The sequence below is a fragment of the Macrobrachium rosenbergii genome, chromosome 4 (genome assembly GCF_040412425.1).
Source record: "Macrobrachium rosenbergii isolate ZJJX-2024 chromosome 4, ASM4041242v1, whole genome shotgun sequence".
Taxonomy (NCBI): Eukaryota; Metazoa; Arthropoda; class Malacostraca; order Decapoda; family Palaemonidae; genus Macrobrachium; species Macrobrachium rosenbergii.
In genome coordinates, this window is record NC_089744.1 from 43,024,939 (window position 1) to 43,048,098 (window position 23,160).

General features: G+C 39.3%; 1 protein-coding gene across 1 annotated transcript in view; it reads right to left on the reverse strand.

Annotated features, from left to right (window-relative positions):
* The window catches only part of LOC136833538 (protein DENND6A), a 97,283-nt gene that overhangs the window by 19,194 nt on the left and 54,929 nt on the right, over window positions 1–23,160 (reverse strand). Inside the window, exon 7 of the mRNA XM_067095764.1 lies at window positions 21,882–22,066. Within this exon, the coding sequence (XP_066951865.1) occupies window positions 21,882–22,066 (185 nt within the window). The remainder of the gene's footprint in view (window positions 1–21,881; window positions 22,067–23,160) is intronic.

Genomic DNA, 23,160 nt, shown 5'->3' on the forward strand with positions numbered 1-23,160 from the left:
AACTCCTCACCCAGGGCAAGGGGATGGATGCAAACAGCCTACTCCACAAAAAACCATCACTATAAAAACTAAAATGTGCTCAACAGAGAGCGTAGCCTACCCCGGGAAGCGGTTAGATCTGAGGCTGCCGCCAGCACCCGAGGTAAACAAACAACAAAATAATAATAAAAATAAAACTAAAAACAAGAGAGCACCATCTTCAAGCAAAATAATTAGCCTAGTGAGACCAAAAATAACAGGAACCCAACCTGGAGGGGGAACCTAGGATGGGGCATCACTCTCACCAAAGGCCAAGGCCAATGAAATAATTCATAAGGGGGAGCCACCGCAAGGAACCACCAGGAAGGGAACCAAAGGGGCAAAATTTATCTATAACGACGAGGAGACAACTCCAACTGAAAGAACAGAAGGAGTCGCCTCGCGGTCGACATGGCTGGCAGGGGACGCCGTGGCGACATAATAAGATCTCAATATTTATGAAAATACGAGACCTTAACAGCCAAAATTCAGAACAAAACCCCACAAGAAGATGGTACTTAACTTGGAAATGGTAAAGCTGCTCGACGCCATCTCAGAAAGCAGAAAAATCCAAAATAATGGAGACGAGCACACAAAAGAAACAGAGATTTCACGTGCTAGAAAATGGAATGTGGTAGGTGGCGCTGGTGTCGCCGTCCTGGCGGGTGTTTGGTGTGGGAGCTGTAACGGCTCACCGCGCTGTTCCGGGGGTTTTGACAGGGAGAGATCTTTCGAGTAGGTTTCCGTGGTAGTGGTATTCACTCACCCCTCCTTATACCGACGTCTTCCTAGAAGACGCTCGACTGGGGGTAGTAACCCCAGCTTTCCTGAAAGCTCTTTTTCTCTGGTATATCTAGCAAGGTTATACCTAGAAATTCGTGCTGTAATGGAATTTCACCGGCTGACACGGGACTGGACTCAGAAAACTATTTTACCTTACCAAATTTACTGTATTACTACTACTACTATTATTATTATTATTAATCAGTAGATGAAACCTATTCATATGGAATAAGCAACCAGGGGCCACTGACTAGAAATTCAGGCTTCTAAAGAATATGGTGTTCACTAGGAAGAAGTAAGAGGAAGTAAATGGAAATACAGAATGAGGAGAGCCCACTTATTTAAAAAAAAAAAAGGGGAAAAAAAATTATAAATAGATAAACAGAAAAAATGTATTGAAATGCAAGGAGAATAGTATTACCCTAATACTATTCTTCTTGTATTTTATTACATTTTTATCTATTTATCACATTTTCGCTTGAACTTCTGAAGTTCCAACTGCACGACATCCTCTGGGAGGCTGTTCCACAGTCCAAAGGTGTGAGGAATAAAGGACCCCTGGAACTGAGAAGCTTGACAGTGAGGCATATTTACTGCTTAGGCATATTTACTGCTTAGGCATATTTACTGCTTACTGGAGCTGCTGTTCAGTGAATCTGGTTACTCTCAGCAGATAAAGGAGATCATTGATCAATTGTGAATGTGAAAGATCTCTGTTGAAATACAACTTATGAAAAATAGACAAACAAGAGACCATCCGTCAATGTTCCAAGTCATAACTGCTACTATTAGGAGACACAAACTTACCACCATGAACCACTCTATCTAAAAGAGATAAATCACTGGCAGAAGCAGACATCCACACCGGAGAACAGTATTCCAGTAAAGGAAGTGCAAATGACCTAAAACAGGTTGCACTGATCTTATCACTGTTATAAATATACGAGGCCTTACGAACAGTACCTAACTTTCGTGTGGCATCTGCTGAAACTTTCATTAGATGTTTCTCAAAAGTTAGATGTGCGTTAGAGAAGTTACACCTATAATAATTAAAGCTTTAGACTCAATCAGCAAAATCCCATCCACCTGAAGGGGAGCATATGGTGGGAAATCTGTACAATATCTACTAATCAACAATGTTTTCGTTTTATTGGAGTTCAGCCTTATACCCCACCGACTACACCATTCCCTGATCAGGTCCATGTCCTGATTGAGGCTCAGGGCAGCTTCATTTCTCATAAGTGGAGACTTTACTACACCCACAAGTGTTGCATTATGGGCATACTGAACAATTTTATTTTCCTGGCCAACAACCATATCCCCCCTCAATTTGGGACCACCCTGACATGTTGAGGGGACTCTTGAACCCCAGGAATCTGTTCCCGGGTTTGAGTCCAAGAGTCTCATATACCATTATATATTTCTTTGAATTAATTTTTGTGGAATTTTCTGCTTTTGCTAAAATTTATTGGACCTGATAAATAGGAAAAGATATCATAACTGGGATTGGGTTTATATCTGAAGCTAAACAGTGGGAACTTTGGTAGGACCATCAATTGCCCGATAATGTTCGGACCTGAGAGATATGGGGATAATAGTATTCTCGTAATACCTTCGGTCCTAGCAAGCGGTTTTGGCTTACACTTTGGCCACCATAATCATGTTGTGCCATCCCCTGTGGGGTAGGGTAAGGACTCGGACATTTGGGAAGTTGGTTCTCACTTGTGCCATTGGTGAAGGAATAAACCCCATGAAAGGCTGAGAATATCTTTTTAAGGTTTTCAAGTTTATTTTCATTATTTTTTTTTTTTACCCCTCCCAAATCTTTATGTTGATGACTTCTCCAAAAATAAATTGACAAAAAGCAGTAATAACAAATATCCTGATCCCCCTCCAGACTTACCCTCCCCTGGACCCTCAAGTCATGTTTCACTGATGACGACTTCAAGCAAGAGCACAGACTTCTCTAAGAAATCTTCATCCAAAAATGACATTTTTATGATAAAATAAAGTTTTATATATACTTACCATGTAATTACACAGCTATTGGTTCCCTAACCTACGGCAGCTTAGAAATTCAAAATTTGTGCGGTGGCACTGTTATCGTTAGTGTGTAAGTGACAACGTACCGCCACCATCCGGGACTCGAGGAAACAAACCAGCGGATCGCTCAATTCATTTTATGCTCTTATGTTCATGCAAGGGGAAGAGGGTGGGCTCCGATCATGTAATTACTTGGTAAGTATATACAAAACTTTATTTTATCATAAAAATGTCATTTTTATATAAGTCACTTACCAAGTAATTACATAGCTGATTCCACATTGTAAGGAGGTGGGAAAGAGCATGGACATATTCTACTCCAAAACATTAAGTAAGTAATGAGTTTGAACTAGAAAGGTCGCTAACATTGAATAAATGTTTGTTGTTTCCTTACCTGTTGAGAGAGCTGCTGCAGGACGGTACTGCCTCTGGTCAGCGCTTCTCTCAACTTGTAGTGGATGTGACAGTATAGCCAAGGGTCGCCACTACATTAGTGGGAAACTTTGCAGCGGAGGAAGTACACCGTATGCTGACAAAGTTTTAAAAGATGCCCTTGCCCTGGGCGAAGACCAGAATACAAAATGAAAACACTGTCACCTACACCACAGAATAAAACCATAAAACTCAACCATTATCAAAGATAAAGTACGAACTGGTGGGTACTCCAGGTACAATGTACCCCCAGCTTCCCAACGACTCAAAACCTTAAGTCAAGGCGAGTTGATAGCAAAGGAACAGATAGATTCCTCATGCTTCCTCTCCCAGCACCATGCCAGCCACAGACAAAGGTCCTAAAGTGCTACAATTTTCAAAAACAGTTTCTATGTCCTTGAGGAAGTGTGAGGTGAATATGGACTTGCATCTCCAGAACGTCGACTGTAGGATTGAAGAAAGAGACAAGTTGTGTTTAAAGGCGAGGGAAGTTGCTACTGGCCTAATTTCATGAGCCTTAACCTTAAGTAGAGGAAAAGCTTCTTCCTGGATCTGAGAGTGGGCTTCTAATATTAATTCTCTCAGAAAAAAGGATATTGCATTTTTGGAGAGCAGGCGAACTGGGTTTTTAACAGAGCACCGGAGGTTGCTCGAAGGTCCTCTAATCTTTTCTGTCCTCTGAAGATAGTACCTGAGGGACCTCACTGGGCATAGGAGTCTTTCTTCTTCCTCAGGTCCTAATATATCCATAAGGTTCTTGATGACGAAGGACCTAGGCCAGGGTTTAGAAGGGTCCTCGTTCTTTACTAGAAAACCAAGAGAAAGGGAGCAGACTGCGTCCTCTTGTGCAAAGCCTATTCTTTTGTCTATTGCTTGTAATTCGCTAACGCGTTTGGCAGTAGCGAGAGCCATTAAAAAGAGTGTCTTTTTCATGAGATTCCTGAGGGAAACGGAACGAAGAGGTTCAAATTGAGGACCTCAGAGCCACTTCAGCACAACATCTAAGTTCCAAGAGACGTTGGAAGAACTATCTTTCTTGGACATATTGAAGGATTTAATCAGGTCGGTGATATCTTGATTAGAAGACAGGTCCATTCCTCTGTGCTTAAAAACTGAGCTAAGCATTGACCTATACCCTTTGATGGTAGAGGTCGATAGCTTCCTGAAGGACTCTAGGAAAATAAAAAATTCAGCTATTTGGCTTATAGATGTCTCAGAAGAAGAGACGTTATGGCGGCTGCACCACCTTCTGAAGACTGTCCATTTTGATTGGTAGAGCTTTGTAGAAGAAGCTCGTCTGCATTTCGGAATTGCCTCTGCAGCTTGTCTCGAAAACTCTGACAAGGCGCTTGACAGTCTGAAGCCTGTCAGAGCCAGAGAGGATAATCCTTGGTGGAATCTGAGAAAGTGGGGTTGTCTGAGCAGAGACTGTTTTTGTGGAAGTAGTCTTGGGTAGTCTACCAGGAGGCAAATCAAGTCTGAAAACCATTCCTTGTTCGGCCAAAATGGGGCTACAAGGGTCATGGGAGGTGTTCTGATGCGTTGACAGCTTGTTGATTACTTTCCTGATCATTCCGAAGGGAGGGAAGGCGTACACATCTAAGTTTGTCCAATCCAAAAGCATTGCGTCCATGCTCCATGCCTGAGGATCCGGGACCAGAGAGCAAAAGAGGGGCAGACGGTGGTTTCTCGACGTCGCGAAAAGATCCACTGTGGTTTTGCCCCACAGTTTCCAAAGGTTGTCACAGACTACTGGATTTAAGGTCCATTTGGTTGGAAGGACCTGTTTGAGGCAGCTTAATTCGTCCGCAATCACATCCATTGTCCCTTGAACGAACCGGGTGACAAGAGAGACTTGGTTCTCTTCTGTTCACAGAAGGAGATCCTTCGCCATCTTGTACATGGAGAAGGAATGAGTGCCCCCCTGTTTGCGAATATATGCAAGAGCTGTGATGTCCGCGTGTACTACAATCTTCCTGCTGCGAACCAGATCCGAGGAGTATTGAAAGCCCAGGTGAATTGCTCTCAGTTCCTTTATGTTGATGTGAGCATTCTGTTGTTCTGTAGTCCATGTTCCGGAGACTTCCCGATCTTCCGGAAGCGCGCCCCAGCCTAGGTTGGAGGCATCTGAATAAAACTGAAGGTCTGGGTGCACTGGGAGAAGAGACTTCCCTTCCCGAAGTCTTTTTCCGCACGACCACCACTGGAGATCCTCTTTGATTTCTGACATAATCTGGAAGATGAAAGAGTCTGGTTGGGTTTTTCTGCACCAATTCGCTTTGAGGAAAAACTGAAGTGGTCTCATGTGCAGTTTGCCTAGATTTACAAACTACTCTACTGAAGCAAGGGTTCCCAGAAGACTCATCCACTGCACTGCCGAGCAGGAAGGAAGAGCAAGGAACTGACTGACAGTCTGAAGCCAGTTCTCGACTCTTTTTGGTGACAGAAAAGCCCGAAAAGTCTGAGAGTTCAGTATCATCCCTAAATAGGGAATCTCCTGAGACGGAATCAGAAGGGATTTCTTTTTGTTTATGAGGATGCCTAACTCCTGTGTCAGGCAAAGAGTTCTTCTCGAGTCCTCCGTGCACTTTTCCTTTGACGACGAGCAGAGAAGCGAATCGTCTAGATATAAGCTGATGTTGATTCCCAGAAGGTGAAGCCAATTCCCCAGAGGAGCAAGGATTCAGGTGAAAACTTGAGGAGCTGTCGATAAACCGAAGCATAGGGCCCAGAACTGTCCTGTCCTGAAAAACGAAGCGTAGAAATTTCTGAAAGTCTGGATGAACAGGGACGTGAAAATATGCATCCTGCATATCCAGGGTGACCATCCAGTCCCCCTGTTGTACTGAGGACATGACAGAGCGAACGGTCTCCATGTGAAACTTCGTCTTCAGTACGAACACATTCAAAGAGCTTCCATCCAGAAGGGGCCTCCAGCCCCCCCCGAGGCCTTTGGAACCACGAAAAGGCGATTGTAGAAACCTTCTGAGTGGAGCTCTAGGACTTCTTCCACTACTCCTTTGGAAAGGAGTTCGACTTCTTGAAAAAGGACCAAAAACTTCGTGGAACCTCTTGAGTACGCTGTCAAGGCGATAGATGTAGTTAACCCTTTAACGCCAACTGGACGTATTTTACGTCTACAAAAAGTTTTTTTTAAATATTCGCGGAAAAATACTTATTTTCGTTTGAAAAATTTTAAATCATTGCCTTGAGGGATGCTGGGAGTTCACGGATCACGCTGTTGTTTTGTTTCAAGCGTGACCCAGCTGCACATCTTGTAATTTCTTTTCTTATCCCAAAAGAAAGTATCAGCTAACTCTGCTGAAAATCTCAGAAATTCTTTAGTCACTTTGTCGTAATTTTTGTACCTTTTATATTAGCGTTTACATAAAGTTTTATATATGAAAATGTGCGCAATTTCATGTAGAATACAACAAAAAATAACTCGTGGTTGTAGCTTTTATCAATTTTGACATATTTTCAAATAAATCACGATAAATGCCAAAATTTCAACCTTCGGTCAACTTTGGCTCGACCGAAGTGGTCAAAAAATGCAATTGTAAGCTAAAACTCTTACATTCTAGTAATATTCAATCATTTACATTCATTTTACAACAAACGAGAAGTCTCTAGCACAATATTTTGATTTATGGTGAATTTTTGAAAAAACTTTTTCCTTACATCCACGCACGCTAACTCTGCTGAAAATCTCAGAAATTCTTTAGTCACTTTGTCGTAATTTTTGCAGAGTTTTGTATTAGCCATTACAAAACATTTTACATATGAAAATGTGCGCAATTTCATGTAGAATAAAACAAAAAATAACTCATGGTTGTAGCTTTTATCAGTTTTGAAATATTTTCATATAAATCACGATAAGTGCCGAAATTTCAACCTTCGGTCACGTTTGACTCGACCGAAATGGTAAAAAAATGCAATTGTAAGCTCAAACTCTTACATTCTAGTAATATTCAATCATTTACCTTCATCTTGCAACAAATGGGGAGTCTCTAGCACAATATTTTGATTGATGGTGAATTTTTTAAAAAACTTTTTTTATGTCCGCGTGTTACGAATTCATGCATCATTGTGTGATTTGTATACAATTATAAATGAAATTTTTTTTTCGCACTGTCATATATTCCAATATTTATACATGATAATGATATTTTTTTTCATTTCTGATGGTTGCATACTAAACTTCAGGCAATGAAAAACAGAGCCAAAAATTAACTCAATCTTAAAAACTAAGCGTGCTGTGATTTTTAAAAAAAACTTTCTTTCCGCTTCAGCGCTAACTCTCAAACCCCGTCGGCATACGGCAGACACTTTTGTAAATAGAGGCTCGGCGTTTAAGGGTTAAGGGAGGAGTCTTTACGAAAGGAATGGAGTAGCCCTCCTTGAGAACCTTGATCACCCAGGGGTCTGCTCCTCTGTTCTCCCATTCCTTCCAGAAAAGTAGAAGTCTGGCTCCTACCTGGGCGCAGAGGAATAACTTCTTACTTCTTGGGGTTGGATTTGAAGGAAGACCTCTTGATGGACTTTGTAGGAGGTCGGAAGTTTGATCTAGGTCGAGGCTGGGTCGTAGCTCTCCCTCCATGAAAGGGTTGAGACTGAAGAGGGGAGAATGATCTAGATGAGGAAGGCACGGGCTCCTTAGGACGTCTAGTGGACTGAGTCAACAAGTCAGAGGTGGACTTGCTCTGTAACTCTAAAAGAATATCCTTCACTATGTTTTGAGGAAAGAGGTGAGACTTGTCTAAGGCAGCAAAGAGTAGAGCTGACTTCTGCATCGGTGAGACTCCTTTCGAGGCGAATGAACACCAGAGCTCCCTCTTCTTAAGGACACCCATAGAAAAAAAGGGAGGCGAGTTCTAAAGAGCCATCTCTAATTGCTCTGTCTGAGCATGAAATAACTCCTAGCCAATCGGAGGCAAGATCTTCGGCTAAATTTGGGCAGTCTTCAACCTTACTCCCTAGTGCCCCGATGGCCCAATCTAGGAAACTAAATATCTCAAACGCCTTAAAAATATTCCTGATAAGGTGGTCTAGTTCGGCTGAGGAAAACATTATCTTGGCCGACAATAAAGCCTTTCTACGGGATGAATCGACCAGAGCACAGAAGTTCCCTTGGGAGGAGGCAGGAACTCCCAAGGTAGGAGCTTCCCCGGTGGCATAGTAAGAGTATCTCATCTTCAACAATTTGCTGGGTGGAAAGGTGAAAGTCGCTTTGCCCTGTTCTCTCTTAGCGGTCAGCCAGGCATGACCTTCTTTGAGAGCTTTCTTTGAAGAGGAGGAAAGAACAAGCTTGGATAGTCTGGTATCTTCCAACGGATGCTTTTTCATGAGGTAGGTAAAAGTTGGAGAAGTAGGTGAAGCAGGCCTGAGGAAGTCTGGGTAATTCTCCAGGAGGAAACGCAGGAGAGATGAATAGGAACAAGAGGGAACCGTATCCTGATTAATCTCTTCTTCCTCTGAAGAGATAGGAGACAATGATTTATCCTTGGACTCTGGAGCATACGCAGATTTCTTCAAAAGACCCACAAGCTGGGTCAATTGGCACTTAAGTGGGGCTAAAGAATCTCCCTGGACCGATGAAGAAGGCGGAATAGCTGATGAAGGTGCATTGGTTCCAGAAGAAGCTGGGAATTCGGTTGTGGGCGTTGGAAGTTCGGGAGTTGGCGCTGGACGCTCTAGAGCTGAAGTCTGGCGTGAGACGGCGGGCGCCAGGCACTCACTGGCGGAATTCTGGCGAATATCGGTGGGCGCCGGGCACTCATTGGTGGAATTCTGGCGTGAGTCGGCAGACGCCGGGCACTCACCCGTGGAAGTCTGGCGCGAGTCAGCGGGCGCTTGGCGCTCGGAAGAAGATGGGCGCTTAGAACGCTTATAGCGCTCAGGACTGTCTTCAAGGAAATAAGCATGAGAATTACACTGGACTTCAAAGCTGCAGGAAGATTGAGGGCTAGTCTCTCTGTACCTCTTGACAGCCAGGGGAGAAGAATCGCTAATATTTGCATGTCTCTTGAGTGGGCGCGAGGAAGAAGAGTAGCGATATGGCTTCTGGTGTGGACTGGAAGTTTCCAAATCAGAAAGTCGATGCACAGGAATGCCTTTCCAATGGCGTTTAGTCGAAGCCTGGGAGCGCCAGCCTCCCTTGGACCTCCAGTATGTCTTCTCCCCGGTGCGGGGAGCGGGACAGTGACCTTCGTCTAGGAGCACTGGTGGGATGGACAGCCACCTCCTCAATATTCACAGCACTATCACTTCTCACTGCACTGTCAACACTTACATTTTTTTCCATTAGAGATTTAATAGCTGACCCCATTTCCATAATGATACTAGATAATACAGTAAATTTCTGATCAAACCTAGATTTGAGGCTGGCAATGGCACTAAGAGCGGAATCATGGAAACCTGGAACAGGAGCAGACTGTAAAATAGGAGTAGTTAGGACAGGAGGAGGAAGAGGAACTGGAGGAGTGATAGTTCTGTCATCCCCTACATCTTCCAAAGTCATGGATTCTGCATTAGCCCTACTTTCAGCCCTAATGGCTGCTTGCCTCACCTTATCCCTTTTTAATTTGTCTAGATGAGATTTCAAGGGTTTCCATTTCTTATCCTCCCAATCCTGACACTCTATGCAAGTATTATCCTTACTACATTCTTGCCCTCTACATTTAGTGCATTTTGAATGAAAATCGTATGAAAGCTTAGTTAGCCTAGTTCTACAACCCTCGGAACAAAAGCGAATACTAGTTGAACTGGAATCCGACATCGTTAACTAAATAAACTAAAGTTAACTTGAACAACAATTCAAACAATGGCAGCAAGCCACAAAGCAACAAATTCTGAGTACTTCACCAAAATTCAAGCAAAACAAAGCCGAAAGGCGAAGAAGCAGCTGCATGAAAACTTCCGATGTTAACCGGAAGCCAGCAGAAAACAAATTGAGCTATCCGCTGGTTTGTTTCCACGAGTCCCGGATGGTGGCGGAATGTTGTCACCTACACTAACGATAACAGCGCCACCGCACGATTTTTGAATTTCTCAGCTACCGTAGGTTAGGGAACCAATAGCTGTGTTATTACTTGGTAAGTTACTTATGTAAAATTAAATCCTCAACACAGCCAGCTTGTGTGAAAAATTTGAGAATGCTCCATATCGAAGACTTACCAGTCAGTTGTGATTATGAAATGATCTCGACAGCTCTGAAATAATTCGTTACTGTTGTAGAAATCAGGATGAACTTTATTGATACTGAATCTAAATGGGAAGCTTGGGTTACCTTTAGTATCCATGATGAGGCTCTAAAGGCTAGTAGTATGATAAGTGCCATACAAATAGGTCAAGCTACAGTACGAGGAGCCTTAGCAGACAAAGTTCCCAAAGACATGGATGTTTAAATGCCATCTAAATGGGCTCAGGATAAACCAGAGAGAAATCAGAATGCAGAAGTAAGGACTCTTAAACCTCCTATTTGGGTGGTAGCTTCAGCCAAGGAGGAAAATTACAACTACTATAAATTTTGCAGGATTCTTCAGAAAAAGGTGGGTGGAATAAAGAGCAGTGATATTTCTCGTTTTGGGAAGAACACCATTCTTATTCATGCCAAATCCACAACCCAAGCATATATACTGACCTTGCTGGACATAAAAAGTTATGAAATGATTACGAAGATCAAGCCCCACTTAAGCTTTATTTATGGGAGAGGAGTACTATTTGATAAAGACCTTTATGACACGACAGAAGAATAAGAAATTATAGAAATGAGTCCCACTTCAGTTTGGAGAGTGAAAAAAGCAGCTATTGTCAACATGATCACTTTAACCTTTGTAGACTCTGAAGTACCGTCTCACGTCATATTTGAAAATGAAAGGGTGCGAGTACGTCCTTTCCAGCAAAGACCCGTGCAGTGCTATCATTGCTTTAAGTCTGGCCACCCATCAAAAAACTGCGTATATCTAAAATTTGTATAAATTGCTCTGGTGACCATCATGATGAATGTAATAAAAAAGCAAAATGTGTTAACTGTCAACTGGAACATAAATCCAATGACAAAAATTGTGAAATTTACAAATTTGAGCTGTCTGCACTAAATAAAGCCAATGCAAATCTTATAAGTATCGGTTTTGCAAAAAGACAATTAGGACAACAACCTACGAGCTATACTCAAGTTCTTAAGCCACTACCCCTATCTACCACTAGGGGTGCAGTGGCAGCACACACTAATGTAACAGTTGCATCAACCCACTTGGTGGTGGCCCAGCCATCTGGGTCAGGTGCTTGGCCTATTGAGGCTAGAGCGCAAGCCTCCAAGGAGGATACGATGGCACTTTACCCAACAACCTTGGAATTATCTCAGGCAGAGTCTCTGTCTGATTTAATGGAGACTGAGGAGCAAAAGCACCAAAAAAGGAGACGTTCCCCCCTTATCCTCTCCTCCCTCAAATCCAATTAAGCATGCATCACTAGTAGTAGATACAAAGTACTAAGCTCTATGCAAGAACCCCACCCTGAATTTAAACAAGTTGACAAGAAAGGGAAACAAAATGATACCAGTAAATCAACAGATAATAAACCAAACCTGTCAAGACCAGTCCTTTCCAAATCATCTCTTGATAATACTCATAAACAAAAGAAAGTAAATGAGAAGGCTCCACCCAAAGGGCCTTCCATCAAGCCCAAAAAATAGTTTTCACATCAATACTACAATGGAACTGTGGAGGTCTTAGGGCTCGAAGTGAAGAACTGAAGGTGTTGCTCCATGACCATAGCCCAGGTATTGTGTGTCTCCAGGAAACTAAGCTTGGAAGTACATAATATAATCCTGGGTTAAATTACAGCACATATAATTCTCCACCACCAATCGGAGACAGAGCTAAGGGAGGTGCAGCAATTACTGCGCACAAGTCATTGCAACACTCCTTGTTATCAATTAATACTCATCTCCAACAACAAAAGGGAAGCCATCTAGACCAGCAGTCCCTTGGTGGAACACAACCTGCAGTAGTATGAGAAAGATCATTAGAAAATGCCACAAAAAGTATACGAGGAGTGGAACTGCCCAAGCCAAAGTTATTTACCAACGTGCTGTGATCAAGCAAATTAAATATTTTCAAAAAGAAAAAAAGAGAGTCATGGATGTACTACATTAATGGCATTAGCTCAAAAATACCATCCAAAATGATTTGGCAGAAAATTAAAAACTAAATGGCAAGTTTGCCCCTAAGAGAACATTTCTCAAGAATATCGAGTAGTGAGACCTATTCTCCAGAATTCCAAGACATTAGAAATGCCCAGATTTCTCTTGACTTAAGTGAAAATCATTTTGAACCATATAGTGCAAAATTTACACTGCAGGAACTCAAAGATGCCTGGCAGAATACCAAACCATCAGCCCCTGGTGAAGATAAAATACTTTATGAAATGCTCAAACATCTCCCAGAAATGTCAAAGAAATTTCTTTTAGATATAATAAATGAAATCTGGGAAACTGGTATTATTCCTAAGACCTGGAAATTATCATTAATCCTTCATATGAAGAAACCAAACAAGGATCCTGCTTTACCTAGCAGCTACAGACCAATAGCTCTCACCAGTTGTGTTTGCAAGCTGATGGAAAAGATGATTAACACCAGACTTGTATGGCATTTTGAAACAAATAAATTGCTTTCTCCATTCCAGTTTGGCTCTAGGAAAACTAGATCTACTTAAACTCTCAAACCAAAATACAACAAGGTTTTGCTAAACAGAGCCAAACATTAGGAGTTTTCTTTGATTTGGAAAAGGCATATGACACCACATGGCATTTTGGTATTATAAAAAAAGTTGTATAAGATGGGCATTAAAGGAAAAATGACCAGATTTATAATTTCGTTTTTATCAGGAAGATATATAAAGGTAAGAGCTAGGAATCATGTATCTTGACCTTTTTTACAAGAAGAGGGAGTTCCTCAGGGTAGTGTCCCTAGTGTCACCTTCTTTGCTATTGCCATTACTGAAGTATTAGAAAAGATATCACCACCAGTAAAAGGCTCTTTATTTTTAGATGATTTGGCTCTGTACTGCACAGGATACGATGCAGTATCCACTAGCAGGTTCATGCAAAGGGCCATCGATAAAGTAAGCAAGTGGGCTAAGGAGCAAGGATTTTGATTTCCCGAATCAAAAACTATTGCTGTTCGGTTCTGCAGGCACCGAACTAAGGAAACCATTCCAACTCCTACCTTAAATGGAATTATTTTACCTTACTCCACTGAAGTAAAATTTTTAGGAATGGGGTTTGACGAAAAGCTCAGAGTAATCATACAGTCGACCCTCGTTAAGATGGACTAATAGTGGGGCCAGGGTGTCCATCTTAGCCGATAGTCCAGTTTAACCGGTGATATCTATATATACACACCTATAAATATACTGTATTTCATTATTTTTATAAAGAGTATGGATAATAAACCAATGTAGAAACATTTGAATTAAAGCTCATGGTAAAAGATGAAAAATGAAGAATAAAACAAGATAAAAATTATAGAATTCAGCCGCATATGTATGCCTAAGCCGAGACATAAATGCATAATTGTTAAGTAAAATGAAGTGGAGTCTCCAAAATGAAGAGTAAGATTTTTTCATTTTTCATGTCTTTTTTATTCTAGTTACTTATTCATTATAGTTTATTATTATCTATATTTATATAATATTAAATAAGTGTGAGATGATTAAGATCATCAGTAATAAAATAGTGGGACAATTAAGACCATAAGTTCATGAACGCATTTTGTTTTCAACAAAAACATTCTGTAAAATGCAAAAATATACCTGATCAAAATTACTGTGATTCAACTTGTGAACTTTAACAATAAGTAAGACTATAAAATAAATTTCATCATATCGATCTTGGAGAGGGTTGTAACTGACGTTGTCATCAGTTTGCAGTCGTAAATCTGAGGACGGTCCGGGAACAGGATTCGCAAGTGATGACGCATCACCACAACAGACTGTTGTGGGATTTTTCATACCACTATATTAAAGTTAAAATTATTGTTGAATTCATGTTTTCATGAGGAAATAATTATATAAAGCAAATTATTGAGTAATTTTTGCCATCAGCAATCAAATAATCACAATCATGGCAACATTCAAACTTAAGTGCCGTCACGACATATGTCTATAAATAGAACAGAAGTAGAAGGGTGTCGATGGCTAGCAGATCTCCATGGCAACCAGCCAGCCAATCAGGTTTTAGCTGTGTTCTGTCTGAGAAAGAACTTTTGCTCGGAGAAGCTGAAGATGGCATAAGTGCACGTGTTTTGAATACAATACATAGTTTTTAATAGTGTATGTATTTTACTGGTTACAAATATATATAAATATATATATATATATATATATATATATATATTTTTTTTCCTTCAGAAGATATTTACTAAAGCTGCACTGACATACCTTTAAAACAAAATTCTTCTCTTTAATCTCTCAAGGACAGAATTAAGCTGCATAGAGGGAACTGGCAATTTTCTCTCTCTGTCATTTGCCACGTAAACACAGATAGAATTACGCTGCATAGAGGGAACTGGCAGATATTTATAGCTGCACTGATATACATTTCTCTCTCTCTCTCTCTCTCTCTCTCTCTCTCTCTCTCTCTCTCTCTCTCTCTCTCTCTCTCTCTCATTTGCCATGTAAACACAAGTATTGTTCAGTAACTCGGCTTTTGTCTTTGTAAACTTTACCTTTGTCATGTCTTTTCTTTCCTAAAAAAACATACAAAGCATTGTACTGTAGTTACCAGTCGGGCAGCGGACAGGTAAAACTGTTAATGCTCAGTGACTGGCTATGATACTTCCTACCGTTCCAGACGATAGCGTTTCTTAATGACGGTGCGTATCATGCGCAAGTTATATTGGTTATAACTTAAAAGCATTTCAGTTCAGTACAGTATAAATACAGAACAGTATATATATATATAATAAAATATAAATGAAAAGTTTTTTATTTACCTTTGGTAAACAAAAAGGAAAACAGTACGCAATGAACGGAGGAACTGTAAATATCTTAAATCGTGGTCGAACATTATGTATTTTAAGTCAACTGACCCTCTTTGGTGTCCGTTTTATCTGATATCCAGATTAATGAGGTTCGGCTTAATGAGGGTCGACTGTATTGACCAGTTAAAAGTGAAAGTGAAGAGATCACTAAATATTTGAAAAGTAGTATCTAATTTTAATTGGGGTGCTAATAAGAAATTGTTGTTAAGGCTTTAAAATGCAGTATGTTTATCTAAGTTAGACTATGGCTGCCAAGTATACTCATCTACCTCAAAGACTAAACTTAAGGAATTGGACGTTGTGCAAAATATGGGGGCTAAGGATCTGCACTGGCGCTTCTAGAACTTCACCCATTCAAAGTATTTATGTAGACTCCCATCAGGTACCACTGGACTTAACGAGGCATGAGCTAGGTCTGAGACACACCATGCAGCTGAAAAACTCAAAGGAGAATCCAATCTTAAAACAGTGTGACTCAAGTCTTTTTGGATCTAGAAGATCTTCAATACCATTTCAAGTCAGACAGCTAGGTGAACTGGAGGATGAAAGCATAAAATGCAGAAGATCCTACAAGTTAAACATCCTGCTATCCCTCCATGGTTTATTCCAGCAATAGATGTCTGCATTAAAGAGACAAAGAAGAAAGATTGTCTGGAAGAAGTCAGAAACAAGTTTTTGGAGCATGATGTGAGGCATACAAATGACAGGAAAATCTATACCGGTGGATCAAAATCAGAAGATGAAGTAGGATCTGCAGTGGTGTGTGAGGGGGAGTCATACATAAAAAAGTTATCAGACTCCTCATCCATATTCACTGCTGAAGCAACAGCCATAGTTGATGCTTTAAATCTTGCATCTGATAAGGAATTTAAATCCACAGTAATATACAATGACTCGAGGAGTGTTTTAAAAGCCCTAAAGAAGTTTAACCCTATCTATCCCTTAATTCAAAAGGCTCAGGAATGGCTTTTTTATCTTTCTGTTCACCACAAATCAGTGAAGTTTTGTTGGATTCCTGGGCACACTGGTCTAGAAGGGAGCGAACTGGCTGATAGTAGAACAAAGGATGCTGCAAGATGTGATTTATTAACTAATATGGTGCCACATTTGGATATGCATCCAGTTATCACACTATACATTTGTACAAAATGGCAGCAGAGATGGACTAACCCCATTTTATCCATACAGACACATTATAAAAAGTATCAATTTGAGATCATCCTAACAAGGCATAGGATTGGCCATACCCGCTTCACTCATAGCTATATTTTAGAGGGAGCCAGTGGCCCAATTTGTGCTCAATGTGGTGGTCAGCTATCCAGTGAGCACATGCTGGTGCACTGTCCTAAATTTAATTGACATTGAGGTAGATAACCTTATGGGTTATCTGAAAGAATCTGGTTATTTTAATGAAATATGATTTTAGTATATTTAATAAAGATTTCAGTCATATTTATTTTATATACTAAGTATGTATTTTGAGTATAAAAGTTTAATATATATTTATTTTTCGTTGGTTCTATCTAATATCATTCTTCATTTTTCATGTCCATATTTTAACACTGAATTTTACTAGTATGTCAACATTCACCTATTTATTATCAATCATATCATTAATTTACATATTTCACCTTCATTACGCCGCTGAATAATCCTGATGGGTTCCGGCACTTGGTCTTCAAGACTTAAATTTCATAATCAATCAATCAATCAACAACCATATCACTTGCATACACTAAAAATAACACTGGACCAAGAACACTGCCCTGTGGAACTCCAGACACAATAGGTCTTGGTTCACTAAAGATCCCATCCACAGCAACTCACTGCTGCCTACCTGTAAGGAAATCTAGAAGTAATCTTAAAACATATCTACCCACTCCAAGATTCTGAAGCTTATAAATAAGTGCTTTGTGATTTACTAAATCGAAAGCAGGACTAAAATCTATTTGAATTACTCTGCACTCAAAACCCTTACCAAAGTTCCCTTGCAAATGGCATGTTAAGTCTACAAGAGATTCGCAGGTACCTAACTTCTTCCTGTATGCATACTGACTATCAGCTAACAATCGTTTAGATTCCACATACTTATATAGTGGCTTAAAAATAAGTTTTTCAGCAACTTTGGAAAGCACAGGGGGAATAGAGATTGGCCTATAGTTACTGCAGTCTGTAGATATGCCACTCTTTGGGACAGGCACTGTATTACTAAGCTTGCACTCATCCACAAACATACTACATTGACATAAAAATCTATAGAATCTAGTAATCCTGGGAGACAACACATTAGAAACTTCTTTAAAAAACAAAGGGAAGAAACCATCAGGATCTTCTCCACCTCAGCTATCAAGATTATCCAGAATTTTCTTAACATTCCTGGAGTGAAATGCAAATTTTGTAAGAATACGTTCAGGATGACAAGTATCAGGGAGAGGGACATCCTCAGCTGATTGCTTAGCTTCAAAAGTGCAATGAAGTAGTTCAGCCTATTCCCTACGGCCAGCAACCAATCTACCATCATCTGTTAGTACTGGTGGAATAGAAGACGAGCCTGACCCAAAGATAGATGATGCCAATTTGGTCCACCACAGATGAGGCTGAGTAATTCCTTCAAGTTTCCTCTTCAAGAAATTATTGTAACTATTGTAATACAGTACATTAAAAATAAAAATAAAATTACCTGCAGTTGCTCTCTAAAAGTTTTATATTATACTCCACAACTAACAATATTAACCTTGTCTAATTTACAGTTGGTTTCAGTACAAAAACAATTCCTCATATATAGCCCTCACATTTGTGTTCTCCATATGTTTACACATAATAGTATTTTGCCCAACAGTGAAGATCAGTATCCTTCTGCCTATGACCCACTTGGAACTTCAGGTACCCATTATTTACCTGCCTCAACACTCCATTTTTGTGCATGACGCTAACAGATGAGCAGCTTTCACAACATTTTTCTCACTCCAGGATTGTGGAGAGCATATTATCCAAATTCAATTACTTCACCATCATTCTCTTCTTTTTCCCAATTTTCATCTCAACTTGTAATTTTCTTTACTGGGATGACTTACTGTTTGAGATAAATGCCGGTAAATAATTATTTTGTAATTTCAGAGAAGTAACTTTTTTGTTCTTTGCAAACCCACTTATCATAAGATGCCTTATTCCATACAGAACTCATCTAAGATTGGCACAACACTATCACAAAGAGGCTAAATGGATGGGGAGTAGGCAGGTTCTTCCATCCAAGCAATCACTGTATATGGAAACTTGCATGGATCTTGGGCATCACTGGCGCCACTGCTAATAAACCTGTCTACAACTAGTCTCAATTGCAGTGTCACTTTACTGTTCTGCTCAACTGGACTATGAAACAGAATCTCTTTAAGCCTAGAGCTTGCACATGCAAGTCAGTGTCTTGTGCTGTGATCTTAAGAAACGATTCTCCTGGAAACTCTATGGCAGGAACAAAAGTAGTTGAGGATTGACAAGAGGCACAGCCAATGAAGCAGGGCATATGGCATACAGTAACTTCATCGAGCTGGTTAAGTTGCATTTCCATAGATGAGAAGAATGTTCTTATCATGAACTAAGTGTGCATCTTCACATGTCAATAATTCCAATGGGTGGGCCACATGAAAAGCAAGTCAAACAGGTAGAACAATCCACAGGAAAAGTGGGGACTGTCCTTATGAACAGAGAAAGTTGTAGCAGTGAATGGGCAGGCCAATTTATGAGTGTATAAGCCAAAATGGTGAAGAGCATGTAGTGTGTGTGAAGACAAAAATCAACACATCATCCAGTGACTGTCACACCATCACTACCAACAAAGATAAAGATGATTCAGAAACAGGTCTAGAGACCAAAGTGTCCGAAGCAAGAGACACACTAGCTGCGGCACTCTTAGGTTGTCCCTTATACATCTTTCCTTTACCACAGTGGTACCATTTGTGGAGCAGCCAACCATCATACATCTATAGGTGAATTGCAATGAACACATCTTACCTAAACAGCTGCTACAGAAATAATAAAAACACAAGTAAAAAATGCGCCAAAGTTTCTTTGGTGCAGTAAAGTTTTATGTCCGGTGGTGGTCTCAGCCAAGGCCCATAAAACTCTTAGCCATGGCCCATGAAACTCAGTTAACTATGGTCTGCTGGTAGCCTATGTTGTTGGTACCTATAGCGCTGCCAGCAGTACAATTATGGGTAACTTTAACCTTAAATAAAATAAAAACTACTGAGGCTATGTGGCGGAATTTTAACCCACAAACAAACAACACTCACCCTGATCTTCGGTTGCTGGAGATGGGTAAAGGTCCACGGTCGCCAATCACAGCACACAGAAACCACAAAAACAAAATTTCAAACAAACCCTCCACCAACAACGAACGAAAAAAAAAAAAGAGACACATGCACCATCAATATGGTCCCAAAAAAACAGACAAACTCCCCGTTCACTTTCAAGGTTGGACCTCAACTACCCAAAAAACTTCCCCAAAACCGAAAAAACTCCCGACAGACTGACAGACAGACAGACAGCGCCGTAAAAATAACTCCAACAACCGAACCACTCACAACGACAATTACACTCGCTCGCTCTCTCTCTCTCTCTCTCTCTCACAAAACGTTGGGAAATGCTAAATAAAAACAAATTTCTTCATCCCTCTATAGCTAGAGGGCTGTAATTTGGTATGCTTTTGATGATTGGAGGGTGGATGATCAACATACTAATTTGCAGCCCTCTAGCCTCAGTAGTTTTTAAGATTTGAGGGCAGACGGACAGACAAAGCCGGCACAAAAGTTTTCTTTTACAGAAAACTAAAACATACTAGAAAAACATTATGTATTATAATTAATTATTATTATATATTATAATTAATGAACTAGGAAGGAAAGCCCATTATTCACAGTTAATATGGTAAATAAGCAGTCCAAAACCCAAAATACCTAATAATACACTATTACCCTGAAATAACAAAGCAAATCAGTAAGAGACAACTCCTCATTGCAATATGGTTGATAACCCTGAAAAACTAAGTTGTTAGTGTTAGCGAGAACTTCCGAGTTCTGATTAGGTAGCAACTAATTAGCTGGTTAGCACCAAGCAAATTAAACCTATTAAACCTTTACAGCAACAATAAATATTGCTGAAATTAATGCAAATACATAAACCCACAGCACCACTGAAATTAAATGAAAGAATCATTGTAAAAAGCCAAAACTCCAATGGTAATAAATAGTTCAAGTACAGTACTGCACTTAAATTACAGTACACTTGACACTTCACTGCTGTATCTATCAGTTACATTATTATGATTATTTTTTGCTATGCTACCATTTTAGAAGCTATAAATTTTCTAGTAAATCACTTAAATTGAATGTTAAGTGTAAAGTACAGATTTGTTTAGATTAGGAAATACAGGCAGTCCCTGGTTTACAACGGGGGTTGCGTTCCAACGTCGCATCATTAACTGAAAATCGTCGTAAACCAAAAAATCATCGAAAATCGTCAAAAACCCAAAGAAAACCTTACTTTTAATGATTTTGGTGCATTGAAAATGATGTAAACTGCATTTTTATTGAGTTTTTCATCAAAAAAACCTCCAAATTTTTATTATTCTGCCGTTTTGGAGCCATATTTCTTCCGTTGGATCGGCGTTGTAACCCTGGAACATGCATTGTAAACCGGGAAATAATTTCTGATGAATATATTTGAAAAGTGTTGTAACCTCGGAATGTTGTAAGCCGGACCCGTCATAAACCGGGGACTGCCTGTATGTGGAATTGGTGTTAGTTGCATGATATCTAAAAACATACTGAAGAGCAGGTTATAAACTAGAGTCTTTGTTACTTATCAGAAAGCCAGACACCAAATGCTACTGTAGTTGTCCCTGAGAAATATGGAGATCTAATATACAAATCAGCAACTGCGAAGTATCCACTAGTCGTAGAATTCACTAAGTTATCACTTACTAATCACAAAATTTAGAGCTCAGAGACTTACTGATTAGTGATAAAATGAAATATGAACACTGAAAAACACTAGAATGATGATTTCTACAAAGGGAATCATCTAGCAAATGAGAAAATAACTGTTTATAATTCAAGATTAGTGAGGTTCCTGGCTGATATATGCCCAAGGATCAAAGAAGCAAGCAGAAAACTTCCATCTGATAGATAAAAGTCTGGCAAAACGTTGAATATGAAGGACCATGAATAGTACAAATATATGATTAATGGGTTGTGATGAAAAATTACATATACTGTAATTAAATATGCTACAGCAAATAACAGAATAAATATCACGAAGAAAAACTGCAACTTAATACAGATACAGTAGAACATGCACAATAAGGTATCACTGAGGATCTAATTTTCTAAAATATTCTCTAATCAAATTTTCTAAAATATAATTCTCTATGTCATGATAATGCACAAAGCTTCTTAGTGTGGTGATAGTATCAAAATAAAACGGTAAAAGATCTCGTGTACCAGAATAGTAATGCTTGAACTATAATTCTTTAAACAGGATAATAAGAAGACTGCAAAACTTTACCTGTGTTGTCACCAATTCTAATGATATGTGGCCAATGTTGTAATGTCTTGGCAAAAAAAGGATTTGTCACCCCAAGAATAACATTAGGTGGTGCAGAAGTCCTCGTTGTGTACTCTTTGAATTCTGAGTCATGTATGGTGAAGAATGGCCGGTAATCACCACCAAATTTTAAAGGTGATATGAGACTGAAATAAATTTAAAGACAAATACAGAACCTTAAAGAACATATGTACTGTAATCCAAAACAAATTACAAATACCTCACAACAGTCCTTCAGGAAGACAGTTACATGGTACTTCAATCAATGCAAAAGTTAACCTAAGAGAAGATTAATCTCAGTGCCTCAAAAAAATAACTGAGTATTCTTTACTTGATCCCATTCCATATTAAACCTTCCTATCTTCCCTAATGAAGTACATAGAGGTTTTGGGGCTTGCAAAATGAAAATTACAAATATGTGCCCATTTTGAAAATTGAAATTCATTTTAATAATCAAGACAGCATGACATTCCACCACAAGCTTTCACTTTTAAACTGAATGGTAACATAATACAGTAATAGTAAAAATATTTTGAGCATTTTAAACATCAGTTACATAATCTATAATTTTCATAATATATATTTTGAGCATTTTAAACATCAGTTACATAATCTATAATTTTCATAATATATAGTATGACTAAAACAAACTAAAATAATAACAATACAAGAATATGAGGTCCCCACTAACAATGTTACTGGTATGACTCTACACATCATGAACACTGCACATAAAATACTACATTAGAATTTCACAAATCTATGACAGCATTTTAGCCAAGATAAAAAATAATGAACTTTCCAGACAGGGATGCCAAGTATTTAGAAAAAAAATATATACAGTATGCACATTTTCATAATCAGAACAGTGGCTGGAAGTAAGAAAAGGTTTAGATTGGATAATGACAGATGGAAAAGTTTTAGATTGGATAATGACAGAAACTTGAAAACTTAAAAGATGTGGGTCAGCAAAACACTACAAGATATCCAAAGCTTGTTTAACAGAATGGAGAAACTAGACTTAATGATCACAAAGCATACACAATGCTAGATGGAGAAAGGATTACAGGTTGGGACACATTTACAAACAATATCCAATACAAATTCTCTTTGAGTTGGAACTTAGTGAGACTAAAATTTTAAAAAGGCAATTCAAACATCAGGCAGGATGAATAGATTTATAAATCAATCATTAAAACTTTATATACAAGTAAGATTTAACATTAGCACAATCTGACAT